The 25,927-nt window shown below is 56.0% G+C and overlaps 1 protein-coding gene across 4 annotated transcripts in view; it reads left to right on the forward strand.

Annotated features, from left to right (window-relative positions):
* Window positions 1-3,186, forward strand: part of RGS3 (regulator of G protein signaling 3) — a 63,297-nt gene extending 60,111 nt beyond the window's left edge. For all 4 annotated transcript variants that reach the window (XM_088177459.1, XM_014881052.2, XM_088177461.1 and 1 more), the window contains 4 exons: window positions 16-117; window positions 1,009-1,070; window positions 1,698-1,864; window positions 1,954-3,186. In XM_088177459.1, coding sequence (XP_088033585.1) covers window positions 16-117; window positions 1,009-1,070; window positions 1,698-1,864; window positions 1,954-2,139 — 517 coding nt within the window. In that variant the 3' untranslated portion in view covers window positions 2,140-3,186. The remainder of the gene's footprint in view (window positions 1-15; window positions 118-1,008; window positions 1,071-1,697; window positions 1,865-1,953) is intronic.
* The last annotated feature ends 22,741 nt before the right edge of the window (window positions 3,187-25,927 follow it).

Consider the following 25,927-nt stretch of genomic DNA (forward strand, 5'->3'; position numbering starts at 1 on the left):
CGCTCTTCTCTCCAGAGCCAAGGACATGAAGAACCGGCTGGGGATTTTTCGGCGGCGGAACGAGTCCCCCGGAGCAAACCCCTCCGGCAAGCTGGACAAAGTGCTCAAATCCCTCAAGTAGGTGCTGCCAGCGGGTGGCGTGGGGATGGCGACCGTGGGGGATAGGGACAGTGAGGATAGGGACCGTGGGGATAGGGGACCGTGAGGATAGGGACCGTGGGGATAGGGACCGTGGGGATAGGGGCCGTGGGGGCATGGGGACAAGCTGTGGTCTGGAACTCCTCACCTCCAGGGAGGCTGTGGACAACGTTTTTGTATCTGGAGGAGCATTTAAAGTATTTTTTGGCTGAAAATCTCCTGCTGGAGGGTGAGAGATCCTGCCTGCACGGCGGCACCGCGGCAGCTTGGGCTGGAAATTTACCTGACAGCAGCGTTCTCGCAGTGCCTGTCTATGGAACTTTAACTGGCTAGAGGATGTTTGAAAAGCTGGTGGTTTGAAAAGCCACTTTTCTCTGGAGATGCTTTAGCAGCTGGAGAACAAGCCCTCCCTGCTCTTGCGCCTGGCAGCTTCTCTGGCTGCTTGAATGGGGCAGTTGAAATCCCACTTCTCTGCAGCTCCACATCACCCGGAGTTTCTCCAGTTCTTCTTCAGACACCCCAAGTGCCACAGCTGCCTGCACAGACCTCCTGGGGTTGGATTTTCTTCCTGCCAGCCTAAAGGCAGCGGTTTCCTTTTGGCAGAGCTGCTGTGGTGCTGCCTGGTGCAGAGCCTGGCTCTGCCTTCAGCTGCTGTGCCAGTGCCAGTACCAAGGTGGGAGCCAGGGCCAGCCCTTTGGGCACACAGCGTGGCTTTATCCTCTGGAAACGTTTAGCAGGAGGCAGATTTGGGAGCTGGGAGCAGCCGTGTTGGGCTCACAGCCTGGCTTTTAATCCGCTGGAAATGTTTAGCAGGCAGCAAAAGCAGCTTTTGCTGCTGAGCTTTGCCAACGTGCCGTCCTTTTTCCACAGGCCCCCTCCCGAGGAAGCCCTCAAGTGGGGGGACTCCCTGGAGAAGCTGCTGCTGCACAAATGTAAGTGTGTGTCCATCTCTTCCATTCGTATTTGCTGCCAGGGGAATATCCAGACACGTGCCTGGATAGAGCTGGGATTTCCTCTGTTAATCCCTTCCAGTGTTTGGGGATGCACAAAGCGAAATTAGCCTCTCCCTTGTCTGCACCCCTCCTGCTCCTGCCTGGCCCGGGGGGGATCTTGGTGACAGGGGCTGGGGAGAGCTTCAGGTCGGGGCTGCAGCCCCTGCGGGAGGAGGAGGCTGTGATCCATGTCTGTGCCCAGTTTGGGGCTGTGCAGAGGGTCCATGGAGCTGGAGCTGCTTTAGAACACCCCAAAGATGGGAGGACAGCCCTTCTCAGGCATCCCATCCTACACCCAGCCCAGGGGGATGACCATGGGATCCTGTCCCCACGCCAGCCCAGCCTCCCTTCTGGCTCTGGGTGGTGCTGCCAGGCTGGGGGTGTGGATTCAGCTCCTGGATGGGCTGTGTTGCTGTGCTGGCCTGGCAGTGCCATCGCTGCCTGTTTGCACACAGGGGTTTTTCGGGCAGTGCAGGGAGGTGGTTTGGGCTCTGCCGGAGCTGAGGGTCTCGGGGGGCTGTTCCCTGTCTGTGAGCAGGAGCAGAGCTGTGTCCCTGTCCCCCACAGATGGGCTCGCTGCCTTCAGGGCCTTCCTGCGCACCGAGTTCAGCGAGGAGAACCTGGAGTTCTGGCTGGCCTGTGAGGAGTTCAAGAAGATTAAATCCCAGTCCAAGATGGTCTCCAAGGCCAAGAAGATCTTCGCTGAGTACATTGCCATCCAGTCCTGCAAGGAGGTGAGGGCTGGCTCCCACGCTGGCATGCAGCTCCTGGCACTGTGGCTGCCTGGGGAGCTGCTCACCAGCCCTGGTTCCTCTGCCCACAGGTGAACCTGGACTCCTACACACGGGAGCACACCAAGGAGAACCTGCAGAACATCACCCGCAGCTGCTTCGACCTGGCACAGAAGAGGATCTATGGGCTCATGGAGAAGGACTCGTACCCCCGCTTCCTCCGCTCCGACCTGTACTTGGACATAATCAACCAGAAGAAAGGCAGCTCCCCGCTGTAGGCCCAAGGACTGTCTCGGGGCAGGCTGGGAGCTGTGTGTTTACATGGAATTGGGCAGTGGAGGCCTTCCTGGGAGCTGGTGGGAGCTCGCAGCCCTGCTCGTGCCCCCAGGCCGTACGGACATGGGGCAGCTGAAGGCGCCGAGCTCGGGGCAGTCTGGTACTGCTGCAGCTCCCGTCCCACCATCGCTGGTACGATGCCTTTGGGGTGGCCCCAACATGGATTTAGCCAGGAGGGAAGCTCCCACAAGACTACTGTGAAGCACCTGCCCCAGCCACGGGCGTTGCTGGAAGGCGCAGAGTGAGCCCAGCTCGGCGAGGAGGAGGGGTTCTCGTGCAGGGCGCTGGCAAAGGGACAGCAGCACCGACACAAACGTTATCCTGGATTAAAGCCTTGTGAACTGGAGCAGCCTCAGGATGCTGCTGTGCTTCCCTGTGCCGTGGGGCCTCCCGGAGCAGCTCTGGCAGGAGCCCGACACTTCCTTGGCTCGTAGTGGGTCCCCCGGGAGCAGCGAGAGCCGGGTCCTTGCCCTGTGCTGGAGGTGTGCAAAGCACCCCCTCCTGCCCTCCCCCCCGGTTTATTTATTGCCCTCCTGTAGCTGGACACGTTGCTGTGTGATAGGAACCCCTGTGTCCTCCCATTCCCAAGTTACAAGTGCAATATTTGTGTGTGTCGCGGCCGAGTTCTCCGGCGGAGTGGATGCCTTTTTCTTTTTCCAAGTGTGTAGATTTGGTAAGGTAGCAGGTTTGGTGTGCCAGACCCGTTCCCTGGCAGCAGGCCGCTGGGGGAGCCTGGTGTAAATATCAATGTATCGATGCCCTGACGACGGAGGGGTTGGTGATGGAGAAAAGCAAACTCTGTGCAGCAGCCGCTCTCCTGACTCTGGATAACAATGCTGTGTTTGGGAAGCGGGGGTTCCTGCTGGCCCTGGCAGGGCAGGATGCACTGCCTGCCTCCCAGTTTACAGTGCAAAGCATCTCTGCAGCTAGAAAAAAAACCTACATTGTCATGGTCATTGGTAAATAAAAGGAGAATATCATTTCTTGTAGCTGGGTTTTGTTCGTGCCGTGTTTGTCAGCACTGGTGGAGCCACGGCCCTTGCCTTGCTGAGGAGTGTAAAATCCTATTACTGTGCGGCTAAAGAAGGGAAAATGTGGTTCCATGAATTTCTGAGCTGTTTTTTACGGTGGAGCAGCTGCCAGATGTTCCTGAGGCCAGGTCTGGGTGTAGGAGCAGAGTTTTGCCCAAAGTGAGACTGTTGCCAAGGACAGCGGTCACTGTTAAACACAGCAGGGCATGAACCAGGGAAATGGTTTCTCTGACCATGAAAATGCCCAAAAACACCAGTGACCTCCTGCAGCTCTGAGTCCCTCTGGGGACACACCAAAAGCAGCAACAAAAAGCTATTCCAGGTCCATGCACAGCTTGGCAGGGCTGCTCCTCCCCAGCAAGGGCAGTGCTGTGGTGTGGGATGCAAATATTTTGTAAAGGCTGTTCAGGGTGTGTTTGGTACCTGAAGTGTCACCTGGTTGTGATCAGCCTTGGATGGCTCAGGGATGTGACTGTGGTGTCACAGGGGTGTGGTGTGGCTGCCCAGAGTGCTGCTGATGCCCAGGGATGTGTGGCTGCCCCACCTGAGCAGAGCGAGCTGATACCCAGCAGGTACCATCTCCTCTGGGGAGCTGCCTGTTTTCCCTCTTCAAACAACCAGAGGTGATGCCAGGTGGGGACACTGAGGCAGAGCTGAGGGCTCTGCCCAGGGCTTGGCTGGAGACAGTAGGGTTGGTGATGTGGCTCTCCTGGTGGCTCTCCTGGAGATGCTGTTGGCACCCCAGGGTCAAGGTCCATGGATGGTGTCCCAGTGGTGGCCCAGTCACTGACCCTGGAGCTGCTGGGACCCGTGGGTGGGTGCACCCTCCCAGCTGTCTCCTCCAAGCCAGACCCTTCTCTTTCTCCTGGCCTTGGCCAGAGCTTTCATCTCCTCTCCTTCCCAGCTGGGATTTCCCTTTGTGTCTGGACTCAACACAGATTTTCTTGCACCTCCCCCTGCTCTCCATCTGCGCTCTCCTGAGCTCCTCACTCCATCCCAAACCAGTGGTAGGAAACTTAGAGCAGGATCCCTTCATTGCCTGTCCCCATGCCCATTTTTCCATGTCTCCAGGCTCACTGGGACACCCCCAGAGGGTCTGGGCTCAGGGCTCTGTGTGCACTGGGCAGCTCAGTCCCTGCTGTCACCTTGTCTCTGCCCTGAGCACAGCCCCAGCAGCCCTGGTGCATCCCTGGTGCTGGTGATGCCCAGGAGCATCCCAACCCCATAACCATGCTGGGTTTTGAGCCTACAACCTGCCTTCCCTCCAGGAATTATCCCAGCCCAGTGAGCCAGGCAGGCAGGGAGGGCTGGAGCTGCCCTGGGATGTGTAGGGTGGGAATCTGGTGTTTGGCTTTGATCCCTGCAGGGACAAAGGCACCGTGGGGGTGGAGAAATGGGGACCTGGGGTGACTCCCTGGAAAGATGGCAATAGCTCTGGGTGAGTGGCAGTTATTGCTGTAAGAGAATTTATTGCTGGGTTCCAGGCTGGCCTGAGTCACTTGGCAAACACCATCCCCACATGCTTGGAGACACTTGATTCCCTGGAGAGACAGGCCTGGGGGGAAGCTGGAAGTGCCACGTGCTTTTTCCATGTTTTCCTGGGATGGCCAGTGCCCCCTGCACAGGACAGGTCTCAAAATGAACTCAGGTCTCCTTGTGGGCTCCGTGGTGACACTGAAGCCACGGCTTTGTCCTCTCTGTGCTGTGGGAGAGGGGCTGTGGCAGCTCCTCCAAGACTTTGTGCTGCAGAGCAAAAGGTGTGAGGAGCTTGGAGCATCTGCTGGGAACTGGAGGAGGGAAGGCAGCTCATGGACAAACCATGGGGTTTGTTCTTTGGGGACATTGGTTGGGATGGAGATCAGCCCCACTGCCCTGAGGGGACACAGGGAGCTCTTACAGGGACCCTGAGCTTACAGCACAGAAGGGGAAGAGAAATGTCCTTCTTTAGCACAAAATCACATATCCAGGACAAAATCCAGTCATGCCAAGAGAAGAAATTCCTGACTTATGGATGCCAGTGCCACAAGCCTGTGTGATGGGAATGGGAATTAGGTATATTCCTAATTCCTACTTTGAACCACAGCCTCAACCCAAGTGGCACTGCTGGAGGAATTTCCATGGCAGCAGTGCTGGGATGATGGGGGCTCACCTGGCTGGGGATGGCCCTGGGGGGCAGAGGGGACATTACCTGCACTGAAGCCACCCATGAAGGGTGACAGAGGATCAGGGATGTGGGGAAGAGCTGCCTGTGGACATTGCTGGTCTAACCAAAGGGAATTTCCCAATGTGGAAACTGGTGCCTTCCAAAATAGAGAGGACCTTATCTCAGCAGATAATGAGGATTTATCTCTGGGCTAAAAATTAGTGGTTGCTGAGTTGCAAATAGTCACAACTCAACCGTGTTTGTTGTGTGCAAACAGGGCAAAGTCCACGAGGTGCTCCTGGTTCATCCATGGGACAAAGCTCACCCAGCTGAAGGCAAAGCTCCCCAGGGAAGGGATTTACGTGGGAAAATGGGAGTTAGCACCAGAAAGAGCTGAGAGGTTCAAAAACTGATGTGATTCTGGGTTTGAAAAAGGTAAAATGTCCTAAGGTCCTGGGTTGAATATGATGGTTCCCTCACACTCTCAGGGATGAGGAGGTTGGGATGAACAAAATGTACTTGGAGAGGTGGAAAAATGTCTCACCTGTCCCAGGATTTGGCCTCGACCCTTCAGGTGTCCCTCAGCTCAGTATTTCATCAGCTGCCTGGTGTGGCTGGCAGCCAGGGATGGCTGCTGGGGTCACCTGTGATTTACAAAAGCAAAGGAAGCTCTGAACGTGGCAGCTGAAAATGCAGCTCAAGCTGCTGAGCACCTCTGGAATGAAGAGTGTGGTCATCCCAGGTGAGCACCTGCAGCACTTGGGCTACCAGGAGCCTCATTCCAGAGCTGGCTGGAAGCCAGGAGTGTAAAGCTTTTCCCGTATTTCTACAGAAATAGAAGTTTGCCTTTTCTGCAGGTGTGTCCTGTGCCCCAGGACACTCCAGCACTGCCCAGCCTTCATGGGGCTTTTCCAAGGCACCCATCCTAGAGGACAAACTAACCCAAATAAACATAACTTTCTACTGAGCAAAATCATTCCTTCGACCCCTGATTAGACAAATATTCTCAGAATAGAAGCAAGGCTGCTTTCCAGCCACAGACTAAACACAGCTCAGCAGTTTGATACTGAAACCACTGACACAAGAATTCCCTGCCTGGAGTAAACAGCTGAGCTGCTGTGACAGTCCCTTCGTCCTGCTCAGGGCTTCTGAGGCTTATCAGGAGCACCCTGAGCTCTAATTTGGGTGGCTGAGACGCCCAGGAGCTGTCTGGACACCCACCATGGGAGCACCCAGCTGTCTGCACAGTGGGGATGGAGGTCAGGCTTGGTCTGGGTTTGTTTGGGGACTTTGGCATCCTCTGGGTGTGATAAGGGTGAGAGGGTGCAGAGTGTGTCCGGGGGCTCTTGTCCTTCCTGGTGGTGACCCCGGGGCTGGGCTGGGGGGCTGAGGGGGTACCCAGCTCATTGTCCTGCCCAGGGTGCCACAGATGCCATCCAAAGCATCCTTGGATTGAGGCTGGCAGGAACTGTACCACCAACCTCTGCAGGTGGCATTAATGATATCACCCCTAAACAATCCAAGGGAGCAAATACAGAGAAAGTAAAAGGCTTCTGAGGTAAAAATAAAACCAGACTCAGAGGTTTCTGTCAAGGACACAAACTCAGCTCGGCTGGGCTGGTGCCAGGGCAGGAAATGCAGCAGTGGTGAAGTCCCCTGGGTGCCTCCAGCTCATTGGGGAAGCATTGTTGTGTCCCTCTCATTGCTCATTTTCTGATTCTTCCGTGCATGAGGTCATTTTTACTCAGCCCATCCAGCTCACACATTCCCTGGAGCTGGGGAGGAAAGCAGATAATGCTGAGTGCAGCCAGCCCCGAGGCCTGGGGAGGATGGAGGAAAGGATGGTGAAAAATGCTTTTACTTGTGGCTGAGCAGGGCTGGGACACAGGGAGGGGATGAGGGGGTCCTGCTGCTCAGAGTGACCCAGTGCCAGCACCCCCAGCCCCTCTGTGCACAGGGCACAGGCAGGGATGGAGCTGAGAACAGGATTGTCACCTTGGGAACATCTGGGATCCCCCATTTCCCTGCCTTCCTCCCTTGGCAGAGGGAGAGGGAGAAGAGCCAAGCAGGAGCAGGTGGGGGCTGTGGATGGAGTGTTTGCACAGGAGCCATTTGCAAGTAATTTCTTGTCCCTTCCTGAACTAATGGGACAATTATTTGGGGCCACATGTGTTTCTCATGGAAAGTTCCAGCCCGGCCATACGTCAGCTCCTCGGGGGAGCAGCCCTGCTGTCCCTAACGTGATTTTCTAGACAAAGACAAGCAGGTGAAACTGCTGCTCCTGGGCCTGGGGACAGCTGTGATGGGTCACAGAGCACCAAACAAAGCTCCCAGGGCAGAACGGGCTCACGTGCTGAAAGCTGATCCCCAGAGCCAAACAAGCTCTGCTCTGCTCTTGGATGGAGCTCCCGTGCTTTGACGGGGGGTTTGGGATGTGTCCCTCTGCTTTTTGCCCTGTTCTCTCCAGCCAGCTCCGGACGGGTGTGGAGAAATCAGAGGGAATCCTGCAGAGGCTGCTGAGGTGGGGGGATGGAGAGGGATGGGATGTCACAGCATCCACAGCTTTGGGAAGGACAGCAGGAAAGGTGATGGAGCCAAACTTTTCCTGGTAGCACCAGGTGACAAAATAAGGGACAACAGCCACAGTGTGTGACAGCTCACAGACCCTCAGCTGGGACAGCAGGACACAGGTTCTCATGGCAAAGCTGGCACAGCAGAAAAACAGTCCCACAGGAGGAGGGGTCTCAGTGCTGGAAGGGGTCCAGACCTGACCCCAGACCCAGCTGCCCTGTCCAGGTGCTGGGGACATTCCTGGCCTGTGGGAGGGCTGGGGCAGAGACCCCAGGGATGCACCCCTGGCACACAGAGGAGCTGTGCAGCTGGACATGGACAATGTCCCCAAGAGATGCAGGACAGAGCTGCAGGAGGTCAAAGCCTCATGTGAAGATGAATGCTGTGTTTTTCTACAAGGAAAATATTAAATTCCAGAGCTTGAGGATGGGTCCATTGTGTTAATGCTGGAGCTGAGGGAAGAGTCCTTCGCTTTGCCCTCTGACTACTTAGAATCTGTTTGGTTGTGGGTAAAAGATGGGAGCTGAGAGCCAAACTTTGGCCTGGGTTGGGCAGTGGGATGGCCCCATGGAGTGACATCAGGGTGACATCTCTGCTGTGCTCAGCTGCCCTGTCCTCTAGCACAAAATCTCATCTCCCTGCCTGGTGATTTTGATCTCCACGTTGCTGTGTTTTCTAGAGATAATTCCTAAAATCTCATTTTAGGCCACTCCAGGCCTGAGCAGCCCCAATAGCTGTGCAGGGCTCGGTGTGGGATGGGGATCCCGGATGGCTCCTGCAGCTATTGCCCTACGGATTTTATTGAATTTGTCATTTGTACGCAAACAATCGAGTTAATTAACTAGATGATCTTTCAGGGAGCACAAGTGTTGCCAGAGGTAGGAAGTCTGATAAGTTGATCCAGCCAATCTTTCCTTTCCTAAAATAAATAGAGAGGAAGGAAGTAGGATGGGAGCTCCTGAAAATCACATTTTAAATAGTGTCAGCTTTTATGGCTGAGCCATAAAACTGTAGTTCCTGAAGCACTGGCATGGCATTAATGAGATGATAATTATGGACACACTCATTACTGCAGCTCCATCACAGCTCAGGAATTGACTCTGGCAAGCAGCAGGGTGGGCTCTGCCTGCTCTCCTCTGCTGTTCTGTGCCAGGGAAGTGGTGGACAATAATAATAACTTGCCAGGGAAGTTATTCCCAGGAGAGCTCCCACTGCTGTGCCTGCTCTTCCCACAGCTCAGGGTCCAGCCAGGTTGGTCTCAGCACACAGGGCAATGCTCTGGCTCCCTGCAGGCAGCTCTGGGGCTCTGCAAAATTTGGAGTCCCCAGCCCCTTTGGGGAGTTTGCTGGGGTCCCCAGCAGAGGACTCTGGGCATGAGTGACCTCCCGAGGGACAATCCCTTCCCTGTCCCTGCTCTCCTGCACAGAGAGGAGCCTCGGGAGCAGCTGCAGGGCCACCACTGGGCACCCAGAGGGGTCTCAGCTTGGACCTCCTGCTCCATCCTTGTGTCTGAAAGGGCTTTAAGGGCACTGCCCCCTCTACACAGGGGTGTTTTGGAGGGATGGAAGTTTGCTAGGAAATGTGTCAGCACATGCCAGAATGTGTCCAGGCACATTCCATATCCAGAGCACGCTGGGTCCCAGCTGAGCTGTCAGCCAGAGCCTTCTGTGACCTGCAGAGACACAGAGCCCACGAGGGGTTATTTACTGCACCTGAGGGAAGAGGAGACTCCTGATGTGCCACTTTTGTCCCCACAGACCAGGACAAGAACTTGATTTCTGGAGAGGCAAAGCCTCCTGAGGAAGGTGGGAAGAGGATTTCCTGCTTGTGTTTGTGGCTGTACAGGTTTGTGGGGTCAGGAGTGACACCACCAGCCAGCCTGAGCTCTGAGAAGGGGGAGGGATCAGATGCTGGAGGTGTTTTGCAGGCTCTGGTTTTAAAGACCACTCGTGCTTGGGTGTTCTGGTTCCATCCTCCTGTTCTGCTCATCTCCCCTGTTTCTGGGAGTGCCTGAAGCTCCTGCTTGCTGGATAAAGACAGGCTTGGGGAATTCAGATGGTTTTTTTAGCCCTGAGGGTCCTATCTCCTCAAATGCTCCATTTCTTGGGTGGGATTTTCAAACCCATCAAATGTGGGTCCTACTCCTTGGCCTTCCATCCTCTCTGTTCTGTGCTGTGTTTCTCTGGCTGAGGATGTTTGAATGAGCATCCTCACACCTGGGCTCACCTCAAACTGGGTTCAGCTGAAGTTGGGCTCAGCTGAAGCTGGGCACCGCTTAAACGGGGCTCAGATGAAGTTGAGCTTAGCTGGAACTGGGCTCAGCCTGGGCAGTGAGGAGAGGCACCACCCAGATCTCACTGCAGTGTCCCACTGGCAGTGATGCTGCAGGAGCAGTGGGACCCAACAGGGGGGGTCCCATGGTTTTTCTGCTCCTCTTCCTCCTCCTGGTCCTCCCCACCCTGTCCAGCACACCCTCCTGGCTCTGCCCACCCCCTCCTGCACCTCAGATGAAAGTAAGAGCTGGTGAATCCCGGTCTTGTGAGAGATGGGGGAATTCTCACCCTGGCAATGCTGCAGGGTCCCCCTGTGGGGCTTTGCACCTGGCAGACACAGCTGGGCTGGCTGGGGACACTGCCATAGGTTTGTCCTCAGAGCACCGTGGCCAGATTTCAGGTGAGACTCAGGAAAAACAACGAGCACCTGGGTCCTGCTCCCCAGGGAGGGACAGGACAAGGGGAAATGGTTTCAAACTGAAAGAGATTTAGGATATTGGGCAGGAATTGTTTCCTGGCAGGGTGGGCAGGCCCTGGCACAGGGTGCCCAGAGCAGCTGTGGCTGCCCCTGGATCCCTGGCAGTGCCCAAGGCCAGGTTGGACATTGGGGCTTGGAGCAGCCTGGGACAGTGGGAGGGGTCCCTGACCAAGGAAAGGACCCTTCCAACCTGACCCAGTCTGGGATTCCATGATTCCACCCCCAGTACTTCCCCCAGGCCCCACAAATTCAAAGTCCTCTGCTGTTGAACACCCCATTTTCCCAGCTCTGAGACCATCCTGCTCCTGTTCCCCACTTTTCCATGGCTGCAGGGAATCAGCAGGAAATGCCAGGCTCCTCCAAGATGAGGAGACAGGGATGGAAAGCCCCGGGCTGGAGCAGGAATTGTGTGGAGCCCCACTGACTGCCCTGTGCTCTCCTGTGGTGCTGTGCTTGGTTATTTCCAGCTGTGGCTTCTGGAAACCTTCAGTGCTTTTGCCACTTTTAGCCCTGGTGGCTCAGTAACTGCTCCTGCCAGGGCTGGGGCTGCTCCTCATTTTCTGGAAAAACCTTAAAATGCTGCAGAGTGTGAGAGGAACGCCAACTAAGGAAAAAAATAACAACCAGAAAAACAAAACCTGGTCTTTTTCCAATCAAGCTACAGTGTTGCTGTAGTTTTCTTAAAGAAAAACACATCTCCTTTTTTCCTGGATCCAACTGGCCCCTGCAAACACACTCTCCATTGTGCCAAGTTCCCAAAATAACTGCAGCTGTCGATGGAAATAAAGCCCTGGGAGAATCTCCCATTCCTGTCTCACCCTCCTGAGCTCCTGACGTGCCACACACTCTCTGCTGGTGACAGATCTTTGCTGTGGCAGTTCCTGAGTGTTTGAATCCCAGTGTTGCTCTGCCCAGATGTGGCTCTTCCAAGGCTGGCAGCTCTGGTTTGTTGGTGGATCCCTGCAGGGTTTAACTCCTTTGGCTGTGGGGTTGGCATTGCCCAAATCTTGGCCAGAGCAGAGGTTTGGGATATTCCTGGGCTCCACTCCATCCCAGCACATCCATCCTTAATCCATCCAGCGATTCCCAGATTAATTGTTTTGGACATGGGAGTGCTGAAGATCTGCATGTTCCAGGTCAGGACAATGAACAGTCACAGCACTCCTTCCTCTGGATGAAATCCCTCTAATTGCTGTTCGGTTTTTTGAAAAATTTCTGTTCACAAATGTTTTCCTGGCCTCCTGCTGCCTCCCCTAAGAGGGGGCCTGGAAGCCTGGGGGACTCTCCTTGGTGGGGCTGCTCTTCCACAGGCACAGGTCTATTTACAGGGACCACCTGAGGCTCCTTTTTCCATAAACTACAGAAATACCCTCGAAAAGCAGGGTCAGCCCCAGCCTCTGCCCAGCTCCCTGGTGAGGAGAGGATTGGATTGGAGCCTCAGGGCTCTGGTGCTCTGGTTTCCTATGGAAGGACTGAGATTTGCCAGGGGTTTTGGGAGCAGGAGCTGGGGCTGGTCCAGGCTGACATCATCCACAGGGTGATGGTGCTGTGCTTTCACCACGTTGTTCCTCCTGCCCTCACCCTGCCTTCCTTGCTTTCCTCCTGCCTTTGTTGTGCACACTCCCATCTCTGCAGCCCAGGAAAGCTTCTGCTCCTCGGGGTTGCACCTCGAGCTGGTGCAGAGGAAAAGAGCAGGGATGGGGCAGCAGGGATGGAGCAGCAGGGGGAGTGTGCAGGGTAAAGGGCTGGAGCTGGTGGGTGCCTCTCACACTGACCCCAGGTGAGGAGGCTCCTCCTGGACACCATGGAGGTGACACCACTCTAAATGTGACAGCCCTTCCTGTCCTCTGACTTCGGCTGGCTGTCCTGCACCAGGGCTCCTCCAAAGATGGGACAGCCCAGGTGAGAACAGGTGAGGTGGAGCTGTTATCAGCCAGGGCTGGGAAGGGAAGGGAGTGCCAGCCTGGCCAGCCCCTGCCTGGTGGCACCAGGGATGAGTCACAAGAGACGTGGCAGCCCCAGGGTCAGGGGTGATGCAGCTGCAGGAGTCACCACGGCCACATGGGCTGGCACAGGGCACAGTGTCCCCAGTCCTGCACATCCTCAGCAAAGCCATGGCCAGAGCACGGTGGGGCTGCAGGGGGGCACTGGCAGCTCCCAAGGGAATCCAGAGCCAACTCTCTTGAACAGAAAGCATGGATTGGGTGCTGCTTCTCCCTAAAACAAGGGCTATAAACTGGGGAGGTGACATTGGTGGCAGTGAGGGAGTGCAGGGGCTGAGGCCAAGGCCAGTGCTCCTGTGTGATGCCCAGCTCCTGAAGTTGCAGGTAGCCCATAAGGACAGAGTGTCCTGGTGGGCTCATCCTGGACCAGGATTTCTGGAACCAGGGCATGTGGTGGGGTTTGGCAGAGCAGGCCCTGGACTGAGTGAGGAGGTGGAAGAAAAGGGGCTGGGGCTTTGTCCTGAAACCACTGAGCACCTGAGGCAGCCCCGTGGTTGGAGCAGGGATGGGAGAATTCTGGTCCCTGCTCCAAGGACTTCCAGCACCTCATGGGCAGCTCCATGGGAAGTGCTGTGCAGCGTGCTGGCCCAGACCATGCCAGGGGATGTCCCCTGTGTCCCCTCCATGGCCCTGTGCTCCAGGAGGAGCTGCTGGAAGGGGCCACTCCAAACAGGGATGGCCGAGCCCTTGGACCCCGTGGTGGGGTGGGAGCAGCGCTGGGGCTGCAGGAGATCCCTGGTGTTGGACTGCACTGATCTGATGGGTCTGGAACTGCAGCTGCTCTGGGGGTGACCCCAGACTGTCAGAGCTGCTGGTCCCGACGGCCGGGACTGAGAGATCTCTAAAGGCAGGTGTTGGAACTTATGGTTTATTGCACGGGGCGTGGGGGAAAGGGCCCTGCTTGGAGCTCAGAGCAGGCCTGTGAGAGCAGGAGGGCAAGAGTAAAAGGAGTAAAGAGAGGGCAAGGGGTGAGAGGTAGGAGCATAAGACAGGTAAGAGCAGTAAGAGAAGTAAGAGCATAAGAGAGCAAGGTTCCCATTACAATACAATCAATCTTCTTCTGTGTTGAATATTCTGATTTTCACTCACCAATCTAAGATACAAATCCTATAGCATTTACATACAGCCTATAAAGGTCACTACATTACCATACTGTGTTACACTTTAAACCCTAGAAACTACTCTTTGGACCCTCTTTACCAAGCTGGTAGGGTCTTTTCTGACCCTTGGACCTGTCTGCAGGCAGAGGGGATTGCTCAGTCAAGAGGGGATTATTTTCAGCTGGCCATACTATTGTTTTCTAGTTGTTCAGTAACTAAGGTTTGGTATCTCAAAGGTGGCTTTCATTTCAATCTCGCTTATAGTTTCCATATTCTCAAAATCTTTTGCCAGGCAATCATATTTATAAGGTTTTCCATTTTCATCTTCCCCAACACCAGAGAGCATTCCCTGTAATTGCAGCAGGACATGGCAGTGCTGGAGGCTGGGCAGCTCCAGAGCAATTCCCACTTAGACCCAGAGCCCCCAGTGGGCCCAGAGCCCATCTCTGGTGACCACCTGCTCCTTCCACCCCCCTCTGCTCTCCCCTCCACCTCCCACTCACTGCTGGGGATGCTGCTGCCTCTGTCCTCTCTCCTCTCTCTGCTGCACTCCATGGATTTGTCCCAGGGCTGCTCCCACTGCCTGTTCCCAGCCCCCTCAGTTTCTTGGCATTTTTTTCCCTGCAAATCCGGGCCAGGCTGGTGCTTCCAGGGAGTTTGTGCAGGGTGGAGATTTCATCACTTTGTTGTGTCCTGTTGTGCTGATGGCAAGGCTCGAAGCCTTAGGAGGTGAGGTTTGTGTTTGGGTGTTACCAGAGCAACCCTGGCAGGCTGGGAGCCTTTGCCTGTCTGCAGCACATCTGTCCAACAGCTGTTTCCAGTCTGTACCTGTGGCCTCGGGGCCTCACAGGGGGGCTCTGCTCTGCTGGGACCCTTCAGGGGATGGGACCTGGTGGGAAGCCAAAACTGGCCCATGGATGTGATTCCCTGTCTGCCCCAAGGGTTGGACCAGGCTCTGGAAAGTGAATTTACAGTAAAAGGCTGAACTCAGTGTAACAACCCCAGGTACAGGTGGGGGAGTGGGACAGGGTTGGCCACATGGTCTGAGGGGGTAAATCCCATGAGGAGAGGCTGAGGGAGCTGGGAAGGGGCTCAGCCTGGAGAAAAGGAGGCTCAGGGGGGCCCTTGTGGCTCTGCACAACTCCCTGACAGGAGAGGCAGCCAGGGGGGTCGGAGGAGACAGGAGGGACAGGAGGAGAGGGAACGACCTCAGGGTGGGCAGGGGAGGGCAGGGTGGGCACCAGCAGGAATTTCTCCATGGAAAGGGTCGGCAGGGATTGGAAATGCCCAGGGAGGTTTGGAGTGCCCATCCCTGGATGTGTTCAAGGAAGAGCTGGAGGTGACACTCAGGGCTCTGGGCTGGGGACAAGGTGAGGGTTGGGCACAGCATGGACTCCATGGGCTTGGAGGGATTTTCCAACCCAAATGATTGTGGGATTCTGTGTGGCCAAGTTCAGACACTGCCCATGCCAGAACATAAAGGACCTGCCATCCACTCTGTGACTCTCAGCAGGCTCTTGGGTTTCCTTTGCAATCTTTTGGGATCTTGAAGCTCCCTCTGCAGCACTTTGCAAAAGAACCTCCAGCTCTGCAGCCAGGCTCAGCTGGGCATGGAATCAGTCAGGCTTGGGCAAGAGGCCAGGACAAAGCTCCCCAGCATCCTCTGATGCTCACCCAGCACATGCAGGAGAGAGGGCTGGAAACAGCCCTGGAGTTTGGGTGTCTGTGGCTGGGACCTTGTGGGAAAATTCCCTGTGGTTGCTTGACTGCCAGCAGTTTTCCAAAGGAGTTTGCAAGCAGCACATGCCTTTGTGCACATGCAGGGACCAAATAAAGCCTGGCCTGTGTCTGCAGGGGAGGAGCAGCCCCATTGCAGCCACTGTGGCAGATCCCAGCAGCACGGGAGTGATGGAGAGCTCATGTCCCAGCTGTGGGAGAGGGGCTGGCAGTGTCCCCATGGTGCCCCTGTGAGGGACAGGGACCCCTGTGCCCCATGACCTTGCTCTGGGCTGGATCTCCCTGTGCTCCCTGAGAGCAGGAGCAGGAGGGAACCATCCTGCCTGCCCTGTCCCACCTGGCTGGGATTGCTCCAGGGAAATGTGCAGCTGGGTCAGGTTGGTTCCCTGGGATAAGGTGACCAATTGAAAATGCAACATTTTGGTGGCAAACTGATCTTGGCCATGTCAGCGTGCCCTGGGCTCGAAATGGGATTTGCTGTGAGGGGGGAGAGGGTGGCCCTTGCTCCTCTCAGGTGAGACCCCACCTGCAGAGTTGCCTCCAGTTCTGGGGACCCAAACAGCACAAGGACCTGGAGCTACTGGAGAGAGTCCAGAGGAGCCCACGGAGCTGCTCCAAGGCTGGAGCCCCTCTGCTCTGGACCTGGCTGGGAGAGCTGGGGGTGCTCACCTGGAGAGGAGAAGGATCCAGGGAGAGCTCAGAGCCCCTGGCAGGGCCTGAAGGGGCTCCAGGAGAGCTGGAGAGGGACTGGGGACAAGGGATGGAGGGACAGGACACAGGGAATGGCTCCCAGTGCCAGAGGGCAGGGCTGGATGGGATATTGGGCAGGAATTGTTCCCTGGCAGGGTGGGCAGGCCCTGGCACAGGGTGCCCAGAGCAGCTGTGGCTGCCCCTGGATCCCTGGCAGTGTCCAAGGCCAGGTTGGACATTGTCCCAGGGTGCTCCAAGCCCCAGTGTGAGCTGTCCCTGCCATGGCAGGGGTGGAATGGGATGAGCTTTAAGGTCTCTTCCAATGCAAGCCAGTCTGGGATTCTGGGATTCTATCAAATAAATTTTATGGGAGTCATCGGGAGGAATGGACACGTTCAGGAATGTTGTTCACAGTCACTTTCAGAGGAGGATCCCTCAGATTTCTTTCACCTTCCTTTCCAAGGTGCAAAATTTTTAATAATTATATTTCAAAGAGCTGCTTGTGTTCGTTGTGACCCTGCATTTGAACTGGAGCAGAACAACTGCAAAGGAACAACGAGACCTTTTGAACATCAGAAACTCAGAGGATGGAAAAATAAAGTACCCTCGATTTCTTTGGGCTCCATCCCAGCCCCAGGACAATTAATTCTGTGTTTCCCTCGAACACACACTGGATGTTCCCTTTACTGCAGAAGATAAGAGCCATGACCTGGCACCAACTCTGGGTGCTGAGGAATTTCTAAGCTCATTTTCTGATAAGAGCCTTCCCAGCATGGTTGGAAACAGTTTGTTTTCATGGGTACTCTGCAAGGTCAAGTTGTTTAGCAAGGACCACCCCCCAGTAATGCTGAACAGACTGAAATTAGGGTGGGAAACAAGGCTGTGGCACTGCAGACCCTGCAGCTCATAAGGCAGGTCCTGCTCACCCAGGAAAAGCAGAGGAAGGAAGGGAGTTCAAGCTGAAAAACTGCTGAATGAAACATTGCCATTGTCCTTCTGCAAGGGGAAGGGGTTTCTGCTCCAGGGCTTGGGGTCACCCACCCTGGCCAGCAAAGGGTGGCTTGGGTGAGTCTGAAGTGGAGCAACATTAGCAGCCTTTGTGCTGGATGAGAACCTGAGAACTGCAGAGTAACACCTTCTCCCCATGGAATTTTGTGACCAAATCCAACCTTTGCATGTCCAGGAGGGGAACAATCCTGCTGCTCTGAGCAGGGGAGGAGTGGGGAGCCCCTGGTTCCCCAGCATGTGCTGCAGAGCCATAACTCCATTTGCAGCTCCAGCCCCCCACTGGTGCTGGCTCAGTCCAGGACTCAATTCCTTGGTACTTAGAGCAGCATCCTCAGGGGTGCCCTGCCTGCACCCAGCTGTGCTGTGGAGCTGAGCTGCCCCTCTCTGCTCTCTCTAACAGATTCCATGGAGCAGACAGCTCGTGCTGGGCAGGGCATTGACCCCATGGCTGGACACTCAGGGGCTGAGAGGCCAGAGCTGCCTGGGCTGGATGGCTGTGAGGAGCAGAAGGGAGAAGCCAGAAGCCAGCAGGATGCACCAGGGAACCTCCTGCATTGCCCGCGGTGCTGTGGTACCATTGAGAGGTGTTGGAAAAATCCACTGGCTGAGAAGTGTCCATCAGCTGGGCCTGCTGCACCCTGCACAGGGCAGGATCCCCCCATTCCTGCCTGCCCTTCCAGCTGCAAAAGGACTTTGCATTTCCAGAGGAGTGTCCATTTGCTGGGAGTCCATGCAGGAGAGGACAGGGCATCACCTCACTTCCCAAGCCCTTATTCAAGGGGCAAAAAGAAGAACAGATGTGCCTTGGCCTGTGAACAAACAGCCCCCAGAGGCTGCAGAGCCCGGGGTCACCCTGCTGGGGGCTGGCTGGTGGGAGCTGCAAGGGAAGAGAACACCTGGGACCCCAGGAGCAGCCCTGCAAGGGGGCCCTGGCACTGCCAAAGCTGCACACAGGCTGCTTGTCTGGGAGCTGATCCAGGCAAACCCTGAGCACAGAGGTGTCATTGACTTCAGAGGGACTGGGCACCTCCTTGAAGGAGGTACTTGTGAGTTTGAGGCTCTGGAGCAGGGTGAGTTTGCTGGATGGGGGCTCAGGGTGTAACTGCAGGATACTGAAATGCTTCAGGGCTGAGATCACTCTTGGCCCCGTGGAAAGACTGCGGAAGATTTATTGACGTTTATCTTCATTGCTGCAGAAAAATGAGTGGTGTGTTTGAGCCAGAAAGCCAAAATCAGGCTCTTGGAAAAGCAGCAGGGAGAGTTTCCAAAGCTGCCGGGTGTTTCAGCAAAGGTTCCTCCACCCCGAGCCTCGAAATGCTCCTGCAGTGAAATCCCAGCTGTGGAGGGAGCAGGAGCAGGAGCAGGGAGCTGTGTCTGGAGTCAGGGATGGCCAGAGGGGCAGGGCTGGCTCTGATGTGCTGCTCCCAGGAGGGAATGGACACTTTCCCTGCCAGAATTCCCCACGGGACTCTGGGAAGGTGGGGGATCACTCCTGTTGTCCCAGATTGCTCTGAACAGTTCATGTCTTGCCCTTCTGAGAAGTGGACCTGGCCAGAGCATCACCAGCACGGTGTCCTGGGCAAGCTCTGCCCTCCAGGGCTCACAGCAGCCCAGAGGCTTTTGGCCTTAAATAAATCAGTTAAATAATGTCAGGGAACAGCTGGGAAAATGGGGAGGGTGGTTCACAGGGAGTTGGTGGGACGTCACTGCTGTGTGCAGTGTTTGTAGGATTTTGTTTGTGCAGTGAGTGCACTGTCACTGCTGTGTGCAGTGTTGGTAGGATTTTGTTTGTGCAGTGAGTGCACTGTCACTGCTGTGTGCAGTGTTTGTGGGATTTTGTGCAGTGAGTGCACTGTCACTGCTGTGTGCAGTGTTTGTAGGATTTTGTTTGTGCAGTGAGTGCACTGTCACTGCTGTGTGCAGTGTTTGTGGGATGCTCCCTGGGCTTGGAGAGGGGGTGAAGGCACCTCTGGGACCTGCTTGGATCTGCTGCTCACCTGGTTCCCTGTTGTCCCAGCTGCCAGGATGGAGCAGGGCTGTGGAGCAGGGCTGGCACACAGCTCCCCCCCCACTGGTGCCAGGAGGGCTGAGGGCTGGGGCTGGGGTTGGGCTGGTGGTCAGGAAACGCTGGACTTCATGCCAGGAGAACTCTCTGGGAAGCAAAAAGATTCCCTGGGCTGGGTGGATGGAAGAGGTGGCACAAGGAAGGCTCTGTGTGTGTCCTCCGAGTGCCCACCCTGCTTCCCAGCAGCAGGAAAAGCCTCTGGGTTCTTAGGAAGACACAAACGTTTTGTCCGAGGGCTCTGGGACAGCCAAGCAAACCTGTGGCTGATGCAGCCTGCTTGGCCGGGTGCTCCTGCCATGGGGCTTGGATTCCTTGGGCTGTGCTGTCCGTCTGCAGGGAGCCCCGAACAACCCCCAGAGACCAGAGCCGGGCTCTGGGGAGACCCTGTGCTGATCCCAGCCCCTTTTGGAGTATCCCTGCCTGTGGATTCCTGCCCTCTTCTCCCTTCCCTCTGCAGTTTTCCCAAAGGAAATCTCCAGAGAGCGCTCTCGGGGGGGGCTGGAATGTGCTGTGCATCCCCCAGAGCCAAGGGATGGACACGCCAGCAGCATCCTGGCACCCTCACAAACATCTGGAGCCCGTGTCCGGCGTGGCCGCTGGCCCTGCGTGTCTGAGAGCTTCGCTAATGCCCTTTGCAGCCCCGCTGACGTCTCCTGCTCCTCGCTCCAAGGTATTTTTAGCAGGAGCTGCATCTGCTCCGGCTGCGGCTCTGCCCGCGACTCCTCCGGAGCAGATAAGGCAGCAGCGAGGAAACAATCGCAGCCTCAGTTATTTTTGGCTCTGAGGAGCTCCTCACCACCAGCATGACTTTTTAATAAACAAAACCCCCCTTCACTGAGGGCGCGGGGGAACAATCGCCCCATTGATCCCCCGCACTAACGAGGCTGCAGAAAAGGAGTTAATGAGGAATGGGCTGGCGGAGCGGACACGGGGCTGCAGAACAACGGGGCTATTCTGGGAAGGGCAGGAAAGGCTCCCGGGACAGGCTGAGGTTCCTCTCTGTCCCCGGCTCTGTTCCTACCACTGGCAGCTGGGAGAGGACAGAGCCTGTGCGTCGGAGCCCACCAAGGGATTTGGCTCTGAGCTTTGGGGGATGCACCCAAATGGGATCTGGAGAGGTTTGGGCTCTGCAGGAAGAGGAGTCAGAGGAGGCTGGGTGGCTGCTGTGGGTGGCACAGGGACAGTGACCAGGAGAGGGCTGATGGAGGCCAGGACCTCCTGCCCCTCTGCCCCTCCTGCCCCATTGCCCCTGCTGCCCCTCTGCACCTCCTACCCCATTGCCCCTCCTGCCCCACTGCCCCTCCTGCCCCTCCTGCCCCTCTGTCCCATTGCCCCTCCTGCCCCATTGCCCCTCCTGCCCCTCCTGCCCCTCTGCCCCATTGCCCCTCCTGCCCCTCCTGCCCCTCCTGCCCCTCTGCCCCATTGCCCCTCCTGCCCCTCCTGCCCCTCTGCCCCTCTGCCCCATTGCTCCCACCGGGGCTGCTCTGCTCCCACATTTCATTATCCTGAGTTGGAAGGGACCCACAAGGATCATCGGGTCCAACTCCTGAGCAAGTGGCCCATACAGGGATCAGCCCCCAGCTTGGTGTCACCAGCAACGTCCTAAGCACTGGGACAGCTAAAGAGGATTTTGGGACACTTCTGTTGAAGCAGACTGAGTTTTGGGAAATGAGAGCAGCTGTGCTCAGGGCAGGTAAAACCTCAGTTTCTGTGCTGGCCTGCCTGGGCTGTCTGGAGATTTTGGGATACGCTGTGGGTTCCTCTCCCGTGCCTCACAAGGGAGGTTTGCTCACTGAGAATGGCTCAGGCAGCAACATAAGATGAAGACATCTGATAAAAGGGTTTAGTGGTGAGGAACACCAGTTCTGGGGCCTTGTTAAAGTCCTCTGGAGATGCCAGTTTTGTCAGCCCTGTGTCTGGCATCAAGATGTCTCAGGGACTTGGCTCTTTGCCATAGGAGGCAGAGCAGCAGGAGAGGGGTCTCTGCTCCCAGCATCAGTCTCAGATCTCTGCTGAGTTCCTCAGCTCTTCCCCGTGCACTTGGCCAACGTTAAAAGGCAAATAAAGTCTCCTCTGGGGAGATGTGGGGCTTATTTATAAACAATTTCAAGTGTTCTGAGCTCTGCAGATGAAAGGGGCTGTTAAAGTGTAAACCAAAGTCTTCTCATCAATCCTTAACTGTGTGATAACAGCTCCATTTACCCTGCCACAGGAGCTTCCCAGCTCCTTTTGATAGCTCTGACAGCTGATTGCTGCTGTTGGAGGGATGCTCAAATATCTGCAGCAGGGACAACTTTCTGCAGCACCCAGCCTCCTCCTCAGCTCTCTGCTGCTGTCCAGAGCTGCCTGCCTGGGTGTTTCCTGGGAAAGAATGCACCTTGGAACAAGCAAGGCAACGAGACAGGATGATAAAATCAGGTTTCTCATTTATTTACATGCCAAAAATGTGGTTTTTTGGGCTGCAGAGGATCATGGTCAAGTTTTCTGATTTGACATGGGCTTGGCACCCACCTGGAGGAACAGGCAGACCCCAGACTCACTGCTGAGACTCAAGACCAGCTCTCAGGGCAGTCCCCATCTGTGCCATCCAACTTCTCCGGGCATTTTCCATGTGCTGGTAAAGCTGCTCCTGGGCTGTTTGGGTCAGTTCCACACCATGTCTGTGTGAAAACTCCAGGGAAAGCTGGGCAGGCTCCCGTGGCTGGAGGAACAGGAGAGAGCCCCAAGGATTCAAGACTTGTTATCTGCTGGCATCTGCTCAGCCCTGTGCTCTCCTGGGAGCCTCAGATGTGGTTCAGGAGGAGGTGGGGAGGGCTGGCAGGCAGACCAGCATGACTGGGGCTCTGGGGCTGTGATTTCCAATCAGGTGATGCCCCACAAGCTGGGTAAGCACCCTTTGATGGGGCACACAAAGAGCTGCTGTCACTGGGCTGAACTGGATGCACAGGTCCCAGCACCAGCACGCTGCTGCTCCACTTCCAGCCCAACCCAAATCCAGCCTCCAGAACAACCACAGGAATGACCCTGCTGGACTCAGAGCTGCCAGCTTGGCTTCAGAGGGAGGTGAAGTTCTTGTTTTCCTCCCAAAGGGACAATGACTTTCAGAAAAGTGGCTGGAGGTGTGAGAGGGAGGGCTGAGCCCAAGGGGTGAGAACTCAGCCCCATCACAATTCCTGTGGCCACTCCTCCCTGGATGAGCTGTTTCCATCAGAGAGCTGGGATGGTGCCTCAGGTGCTCCAGTGCTACTCCAGGGCCCTTTTCTTCCCCCAGTCCCGGCTCCAGTGTCCCCTGTCCAAAGCCTGTCAGGGGGCTGTGTGGAAGTGGGGAAAGCCTGACCCGTCCCCCTCTCTGGAGCTCTGATTTTGGATCTCTGAGCCCTTGCCTGAGGTTCCTGTGTCAGTTCTGGTGGTCATCCTGCCCCAAGCCCCCTCCTGGCTGGTGTAGGGTGACCCATGGCCCTGAGGACAAGGACAATGTGCATTTCCTGTGCTGCCTTCAGCCAGGATGTTGGTGCTGAACGTGCCCTTGTGCCAGACTCTCACCCTGAGATGTTTCTGTTCTCTCAGCTCCACTGTCTTGGCTGACCTTCATCCCCAGCTGAGGAGGAAGCTGTGCAGAGAAATGCCAAATACCAGGTGGGAAATAAGACCAGGATAGGAAAATTAGCACTGCTGAGTCCTTGGGGGAAGCAGAGTAACAAATCCTTGCACCAAGAGCCTGGCACAAGGCCACCTCTGCAGACAGGAAAATGCTTCCATGTCCAGGGACAGGGCTGGGGGGATGACATGGACACCAAACATCCTGCAGGGAGGGCTGAGAGCTTGGGCAACACTGCAGGGAGCACCCAGACTGGGCAGGATCTTGCCTGGGATCCAAACAACCCCCTCCTGAGTTTCCAGGCTTGAGGATTTCCAGTGGCCGGGCTGGTGGCCCCAGTGCTGGGCTCAGGCACAGAGACATTGCCCCCAGTGCCTGCAGACATGGCCTGTGTGGTCCTACCCAGCTTCCTCCTTCTGCCCAGCTCTGCAGGAGCTCTGAGACGTGTCCTGGCTGCTTTAGCTGCCCTGATGTGTCTGAAACAGCAATGGGGGCCATGGCCAAGCCCCTGCCCCACCCCCCAGGCTGCTGCTCCAGGTGTTCTCCAGGTAAAGAGGCTGTGGTTTGACACAGGGAAAGCTGGGGACGTTCTAACCCAGGTGGGCCAGTCTGTAGGGTACCAGCAACATTGCTTGGTCCCCCTGGTTCAGACAGGAGAGGAAGGGAATAATTGGGCAAAAAAATTCAGACAAAGTAGGGAAATTTTTTTCGCTCAGCACAGGCACAGCCTGAGGAATTCACACAGAGGGGGATGGTGCTGGATGCTCCTCTGGATTGGAAAGGAGGCTGGAGCTTTTCACACTGCACTCGTGGCCCCACACACTCCCAGAGGGATGAAGTGTCCCCTGGCCAGGACACTGTCCCTGGCAGCTCCACAGCACTCAGTGATGGGGTGGGAGTGGTGGGACACCTCAGCTGTGTCACTGCAGCTCTCCCAGGGCGGATCAAAGGCCAGAGGCTCTGCCCTGGTGTCCCCAGGGAGGGGTTGATGGCTGTCACAGCAGTCTAGGAGCCATCTGGGTCAGCCTTGCAGGAGCTCACTGAGTGTGGCTGCTGAGTTAAGGAGGTTTCTAAGGAAGGAGGGGAAGGGTCTGTGGTGGAGCAGCAGGAATGTGGTGGGTCAGGAGGAGAGGGACATTTCCAGAGTGTCTGTCCAGTGATGGAGTCCACAGCCAGATGAGTGGGGATAGGGAGCAGTGCTAGGAACATCTGCTCATTAATGCAGGAAATGTGGTACCCCTTGGAGAAGTGGGTAAATATTCCTGGGTGTTCCTTCAGACCCATCTCCAAGGGAAGTTATGCAAAGGCAAGGGAGAGATCTGAGCCCCAGGTCCTACCCTGTGGCTGTGAGCTTGAGAGCAGAGGGCCTGCACAGGACACTTGGCCAGGGGATAGAGGAGAATGAGAGAAGCTTTTGGCTCATCTTGGCAGGCCCACGTCTGGTTTGCTTTTGTTTCTCTGTCTCTTTATAGCATTTGTGAATGTGTTGCTCCTGTTTGACTCTTGGGAATAGATATTTGCTTGCACCATCAGCCTGGCTTATGTTCATGGGAAGTTCCCAGCTGGCTGCCAGACTGTGACTCACCCCAACCCATCCCTCTGGGCACAGCAATCCCGAAACCCAGGGATGGGGCCTCTCCTGCAGCCCTGGCAGGCCCTGGCTGCCTGTCCTGGAGAGGGGACAGGGCTGTGCCCAGCTGGGAGCCCAAGGGCAGGGCTGGGACAGCACCTTAGGAGCAGCTGAGCAGCAGGGCCAGGGAGCTTTGGTCTCACTCAGGAGCTTGGATTCCCTCTGTGAAAGCCTTCTGGAAGAATTTTAGCTCAGCTGTGAGCCCGTGGGTGCCAGGGCCAAAGCAGGCTGGGCTGGGGCTGCATCCCTGCAGGATACAGAATGTGCTGCCTTGCTGACCCTGCCTGGCACCAGGAACAGCCCCAGGGGCTGCCCAGACGTGCAGGAATGAGGAGAAACAAAGCTCAGCACTTCCTAGAGGAGCTGTGGGGAAACTGAGGCAGAGCTGAGCCTGGGGGGGCTCTGGGGGCACAGGAGGGTGTGGGTGAGGAGGGGCAGTGCCCCGGGTGTGTCACACCCTGTCACCACTTCCAGCTGAGGCAATGCAGGGATCAGGGATAACCAGGGAGCCTGGGGGTGTCCTGGCACCGTGGCCACAGGGCTGGGGGGAGCAGCAGCAGCAGGAGGAGGTGACTGGAAGGAGGAGGAGGTGGCTGAAGAAGGAGGATGTGACTGGAAGCAGTGGGTGTGGAGAGGAGCCCCAGGACATGGACAGAGCCGTGCCTGGGGGTATAAATGTTTGGTGCCACTCCAGCATGAGCACAGGGAAAGAGAAAATGCGAACTTTCCAACGCTTTCAGTATTTTACACCTCTATTTTGGGAGCAAGGAGACAATTCCAGCAGTGATATACTTCTGTCCACTGATGTTTTCTTTATGGATTCAGAGCTATGAGGAAAGGTTTTTCTGTCTGTGCTACCACAAACCAAATAACCCCACTCTGCTGAGAGACCCAGCTGTGAGTGCCGTGCACTGGCCTGCCCTCACTCTGGTGCAGTAAATCAATGAATGCCAAGGAGTCCCCCAGATACTTTAATATCCATAAAACATCAGCACTGTAATCCCCAGGAAAGGGTGTGAATGTTGGGTATCACAAGACACCAATTGTGAGTGTTGTAATGACAAACAGCCCTTTTTTTCCTGGGGTTTCTAGAGGCAATAATGCACAATTAAAGAAACATAAAAATAAAAGTATCCCAGCCATGCTGCAGCAGAGGAGCAGAGCCAGGGCTGAGCTCAGAGGAAGGGATTTCACTGGGTCTCTGTGCTGGGCCAGAGCTTTGGGAAAGGTTCTGAAGATGAAACCCATGTTTCCCACAGAGCACAGGGCAGGGCTCAGGGATGACTCTTCCTTCTGTCAGCTGCTTTGTCAGTGCCAGGATTTTGGGCTGCCTTAGAATGGAATGATAGAACAGAATCCCAGACTTGTGTTGGAAGGGACCTTAAAGCTCCTCTTGTCCCACC

The sequence above is a fragment of the Sturnus vulgaris genome, chromosome 22 (genome assembly GCF_052056855.1).
Source record: "Sturnus vulgaris isolate bStuVul1 chromosome 22, bStuVul1.hap1, whole genome shotgun sequence".
Classification (NCBI taxonomy): Eukaryota; Metazoa; Chordata; class Aves; order Passeriformes; family Sturnidae; genus Sturnus; species Sturnus vulgaris.